Source organism: Lemur catta, chromosome 11 (genome assembly GCF_020740605.2).
Source record: "Lemur catta isolate mLemCat1 chromosome 11, mLemCat1.pri, whole genome shotgun sequence".
NCBI classification, from domain to species: Eukaryota; Metazoa; Chordata; class Mammalia; order Primates; family Lemuridae; genus Lemur; species Lemur catta.
The window spans coordinates 12,732,164-12,738,163 of NC_059138.1; the positions used below are offsets into that span (position 1 = coordinate 12,732,164).

General features: G+C 44.1%; 1 protein-coding gene across 2 annotated transcripts in view; it reads right to left on the reverse strand.

Moving 5' to 3' along the window:
• Positions 1–1,854, reverse strand: part of LOC123647663 (putative RNA-binding protein Luc7-like 2) — a 54,805-nt gene extending 52,951 nt beyond the window's left edge. The window contains exon 1 of one of the 2 annotated variants that reach the window (XM_045565298.1): positions 1,474–1,854. In XM_045565298.1, coding sequence (XP_045421254.1) covers positions 1,474–1,534 — 61 coding nt within the window. In that variant the 5' untranslated portion in view covers positions 1,535–1,854. The remainder of the gene's footprint in view (positions 1–1,473) is intronic. The other variant, XM_045565305.1, reaches the window with a different exon arrangement.
• Positions 1,855–6,000: the final 4,146 nt, after the last annotated feature.

A 6,000-nucleotide genomic window follows, 5' to 3' on the forward strand; every position in this document is an offset into this window, starting at 1 on the left:
CTCTCTTATGTTTGAAAAGGAGCAATGTTAAGACGTGCTGCAGTTATAAAGTAAACATTGTTATCTAAACATGAGAAACGATAACCATTAAATTTCTCTAGTGGCATTTTAAGCTAACGTTAACTTTCAAGGGTTTACACGCAAATAAAACTCATTTCCTTCCCAATCTTTCCCTCCTCTCTACACAACCACAAGTAGATTTGCCATCTACAATCATCTGTCTATATGTTCTATGAAGAAAAGTTCCCAATGTGGGTTTTTACTAAAATTCAACTGTGAACACTGAAAAGCCATTCTAAATATTCATTGCTAAAAAAGATTTGAATGCAATAGTTTTTTTAATCTACTCACATATTTTGCTGCAAAGCACTCAAGTAAATTGTAAGAGCAATTGTTACAAACTAAATTTAAGATGTGTCTTTTCTCTTAAATCAAGCAATTTAAATAACTTGTCAGGAAAAAAAACACATTTAAGTGGCTAAGAAACTATATGCCTAAACAAGCAACATATAAAAACTAGCAAGGACTCTTGCATTGTTTTTAAGAAAGTACTAAACTAGACCTTTCTTCCATATCTGCATGGATTTGAGTTGAATTTGAAAGAGTACATCATTAACTGTCATCACCAAAAAACCAAAAAGTATTTCATCATTTAGAAATTCTCTTCATAACAAGAAGATAATCTAGCACTTAGTGTCTTTCTATACAGATTCTCACCTAAGCGCCTAAAAAGATCTTTGTTTCCCTCAATTCTACTTCACTGGGCACCAAATTTTCAAAATGGCTCTATTTGGGGCACATGCAACATTTGTCAATATTTACTGAACAAAGCCTCTATTAAATTAACAAAATGGAGGTCTCTCAGAAAAACAGGCCATTAACATTTTTCTTTTCACAAAATGGGGCCAAACACACCCACTTCAAGAAACCATGGTTTGGGTCAGATTTTCCATAAAAATGGCTGTTTTTGTGGGGCTCGATGGTGCATCTCTGGGACCAGGTTAGGAGTAAAGGTTTCCTCCAGACCCAAGAAGAGGAAGGGGGAGCTTCTCTCCGGATACTCTAGAGGACGGCGGCGAGAGATGATCCCAAAGCTCTGGGTTAAGGAATTAGATCAGGGGGCGGAGGCTTTAGCGGTCCACAGGTACCTAACCAGCAACAAAACGGGCCTCCACACTACGCAAGAGACTCTTCAGTCCCAGCCAAGTCAACATTAAAAGCACAAACTCTCCTTTCTGCCTCCAGGCCCTGCCTCATCCCATTGGCAGCAGTTCCCGCCAATCCGCACTGTCACCGCCTCCCAAGCCCGCCTGCCAAGCCCTGATTGGATGGGACGGGGGCCGGGGACCTCGTGTTACCAATCTGGGAGCCCCTTACTCAAGCCACAGTCGCGCGCCCAGGTGCGCCCTCGGACCCCCTTCCCTTCTCAATGCCGTCCCCTCCCCCACCCCCAGGGCCCTGGCAGAGACTTACCGTCCCGGGAGGTGCCCATCAGCTGGTCCAGCATCGCGCGCATCTGGGCCTGCGCCGACATGGCGGCGGCGTAGCGGGCGGACGGCGGGGGTGGGGCGCAGACCGGGCCCTTCTGGGCGGGGGATGAGGGAAAAGGGTGGGGGAAGGTGCGATGCTGTCTCGGTGGCCGCCGCCGCCTCGAGACGTGCGAAAAGGGAGCCGGAGGGGTTGCTGGAGAGTCCGGGCTGCGCTCCTCACGACGACGTGTACGTGGAAGGCAGCAGCCCCCGAAAGCTACCCTCGTGCCCTCACTCTCCGTCCAGTTCCTGGGACAGAAGCGACACGGGCTAAGCAAGCTCTCGCCTCCAACACCGCCACCCGCCAGAAGCCGTCAACCCCCCCTCCAAGCTCTGACGCCGCTCGCCGCCACCGTCGCCGCGACGGGAGCGCGCACGCTCCTCGCGCTCTGTCGTTTTCCGCGGGGGCTCCTCCAACTGGCGTCCAACTGTATTCGCTCCGCCCGCCCTACCCGGGAGGAGTTCCACCCTAACGGCTCTCGGGCGCGTGCACGCGGGCGTCTCCCGCCCCTTTCCTCTCAGATCTCGCGAGACTCTGGTTCCTTAACCGACTCTGGAGCAGGACTTGGCCGCGGCGCCAAACCTCAGGGTCCCGGCTGTAGGTCGGTTAGGGCCGCGCGGCACGCTGTGCTGGCGAGCCAGACCCCAATTAGCAAAATGTGCCGGAGAATTAGCCCGAGCCGAAAGTAAGTAGAGACCATGCCCGTCGTCAGTTCGACTGAGGTTAGCAGTCTTGGTAGCTAATATGGGCCTATTCCTGACGAATGTTCACCGACCAATAATCGCGGTTTCAGGGGCCCACCCAGAATCGTGGAAACGCCACCTTATTCTCGCTGCCGCCTTGCCCTTGGCAGGAGGAGCCCGGGAGTGCTGACGTATGGGCCATGCTCCTTCATCTGTACTTCCAGGGCTTTAAGGCCCCCAAACTGGGATATGTCAAGTTCAGGAAATAAGACCTAAAGTCAGTACACTAGGAAACAGGCGCTCCAACCCATTCGGATTAATCACTACCATAGCGAGAAGCTGTTAGTCTAAATTTGAAACTGTAAAATTGAGCAGAAATTGTAGTGATGTGTATCAGCAGCTCTGACCACGGGAAAGCCCAGGGCTTCCTTAGCTTGCCATCGCCCTGGATTCAAAACCTAGGTAGAGCGGGGCACAGTGGCTCACCCTGTAATCCTAGCACTTTGGGAGGCTCGGGGTTCCAGACCAGCCTGAGCAATATGGTATAGACCCTGTCTCTACTAAAAATAGAAAAATTAGCCGGGCGTGGTGGCCCCGGCCTGTAGTCCCAGCTACTCAGGAGGCTGAGACAGAAGGATCCGTGAGCCCCAGAGTAGGAGGTTGCTGTGAGCTATTATTGGGCCACTGCACTCCAGCCTGGGCGACAGAGCTAGACCCTGTCTCAAAAAATATTAAATAAATAGAAAAAACAAAACCTTTGTTGGCCAGTTACTAACTGTGGGACCTTCAGCAATTTATTTCTTAATTGCGCATGACTAAAGGAGATAACCATGCATCCCTTAGAGTTGTGAGGACAGAATTAGCTATCAGAAAATATCTAGTCCAGAGTCTTTCCCAGGTGTTTTTAAAAACTTTTTTGGTAAGATATTAATTCCTTAAGATGAGACATAGGCACTTGCAAGATACTTTGAAAGGGAATAATGGTAGAAATTTTTGTTTCACTAAAATTATATGTGCATGCCCTTGGAACTTCTAATTTATTAGCAGGATCAACAAAAAATTAACATGAAATAGCAAGCATAGCCCCAAGATTCCTTTAAATGCATATTGGCCAATAAAAATTTTAGAATCACATTATCTTTAGTAATTGACAAAATAGTTTCCCTGAAGTTATTCAGAGAACTCAATTCCAAACAAGGCCCGGTGCGGTGGCTCAGGCCTGTAATCCTAGCACTCTGGGAGGCTAAGGCTGGAGGATCGCTTGAGGGCAGGACTTCGAGACCAGACACACACACACACACACACACACCGTCTGTACTAAAAATAGAAAAAATTAGCCAGCCAACCAAAAATAGAAACAAAAAATTAGCCAGGTGTAGTGGCAATCGCCTGTAGTCCCAGCTACTTGGGAGGCGGAGGCAGGAGGATTGATTGAGTCCAGGGGTTTGAGGTTGCTGTGAGCTAGGCTGACATCATGGCACTCTAGCCTGGGCAACAGAGCGAAAATCTGTCTCAAAAAAAAAAAAATTCCAAACAACCCCAAATACTAGATCATCTTTTGAAAACTGATTTACAATAATAGAAAATTTACAAAATTATATGTCCATTATATATTCAGTATGATCTTATCCTGAAGAACAGTATCTTTAAGGAAATACACTAAAATGTTGAATGATTATGTTTTAGTGAAGAGATTTTAGTTCTTAACCTTTCTTTTACTTTCTGCCTTTCTAGTTGCTTGCATTCTAGATGTATCTCAAATAAACAGCATATAATTGGGTTTTTAAAAATAGTCTGATATTCACTCTCTTTTAATTGAAACATTTAATCATTTATATTCTTGTAATTACTGTTTGGATTTAAAGCTTATTTTTGTCTATTGGTCTCACCTGTTTCATGTTTAAATTTTCTCTCCTTTCTTGCCTTATTTCTAATTATCCCATTTTTTCCCCCTTCTAGTAGTTTGGAAGTTTTATCTTACTTTTATTCCTTTAGTGGTTACCCTAGAAGTTACAACGTACATCCCTGAAGATATCAAAGTCTAATTTAATCAATACCTTACAAGGAACCTAGAACACTAACTCCATGTACCCCTTTTCCCAAGTTGTATGCTATTGCTACCAGATGTTTTAGTTCTACATGTTTCTTAAAACCAAGTTTTATATAATCAGTGTTCACTTATTTACCACTTTGCTCTTCAGTCTTTCTGAAATCTGTCCCTTTCCATCTGGGATCATTTCCCTTTTTCTGAGGTTTATCCTTCAGGACACAGGACTCAGCAAACTACAGTCCACAGGCCAAATCCTACCCACTGCCTGTTTTTGTGAATAAAGTTTCACAGGAGGGCTGGGCACGTGGCTTATGCCTATAATCCTATCCCTCAGGGAGGCTGAGGTAGGAGGATGGCTTGAGGTCAGGAGTTCAAGACCAGTCTGAGCAAGAGTAAGACCCTGTCTCTACCAAAATTAGAAAAACTTAGCCGGGTGTGGTGGTGAGCACCTGTAGTCTCAGCTACTTGGGAGGCTGAGGCAGAAGGATCACTTGAGCCCAGGAGTTTGAGGTTGCAGTGAGCTATGATGACACCATTGCACTCCTCCCCCCAGGGCAACAGAGTGAGTCTCAAAAAAAAGTTTCACTGGAACACTGCTAGGCTCATTCATTTACATACTGCCTATGGTTGCTTTTGCCTTTAGAACAGCAGAGTTGAGGGGTTGTGACAGATACCATACTGTTAGGCCTGCAGGACAGAAATATTTACTATCTGGCTCTTTATATTAATAGAAGTTTGCCTGCTCTGCTTCAGAGTTTGCTTTTGTCTTGGCCTGCTAGTGAGGACCTTTCCCATCTTTGTTTATCTGAAAATAACTTTATTTTTCTTTAATTCTAGATGGATATTTTTATAGAATTCTAGGTTGAAAGTTATTTTCTTTCAGCACATAGATTTTATCTGTCCTTTAGCTTCCACTGCTCCTGAGAAGTTGGTTCTCAGTCTGTCACTCCTTTGAAGGTAGCTGGCTACTTTAAAGTTGTGTTCTTTTTGCCTTTGGTTTTCTGCAGTTTTACTATGATGTATCTGGGTGTGGGTTTATTCTTATTTATTCTGCTAGGAACTCATTGAGCAATGAGCATTCATTCATTCACTGAGAATCCATGAACTAACATCTTTCATCAATTCAGGATATTCTCAGCTGTTATCTCCTCAGATATTGTCTCTCACACCTTCTGACCCTTTAGGTAAATATCTATTAGATAGTTTTCCCTGTATCCTCTCTATCTCTTTACTCTTGATTTTGCACTTTCTACCTTGTCTTTCAAAGCTGCCTTCTTGATATTTTTTTCCTGACAAATTTTATAGTTCACCGATCCTCCTTCAGTTGCATCTAATGTGCTATTAAATCCATCAGTTGAATTCTTTATTTTTTAGTTCTAGAATTTTTACTGGGTTCTTTTTCAAATCTACCATATCACTTTATAGTTTCTGGTTCCCTGATGAAATTTCTATGGTTGGCTGTTTCTTTGACCTTAGGGAACAATTTTGTGTAATCTGAGTTTGCCAGTTAGTACCTGAAGGTTTTCATGGTCTGTTTGTGTCATCTGTCATTTCTGCTGATTCTTGTATATGAATTCTTGTTTTTTTGGGTGTCTGGTTATCTTTGTGTGCTGAACATGTTTTGAAAAAATGTGTATAGGAATAATGCAAGCCCTAAGTATAAGACATAATGTTATCTTCCTCCAGAGAGGATTTTTACTTTTTTTCTGTTGAGTAATTGATTACTAGTCAGAGACT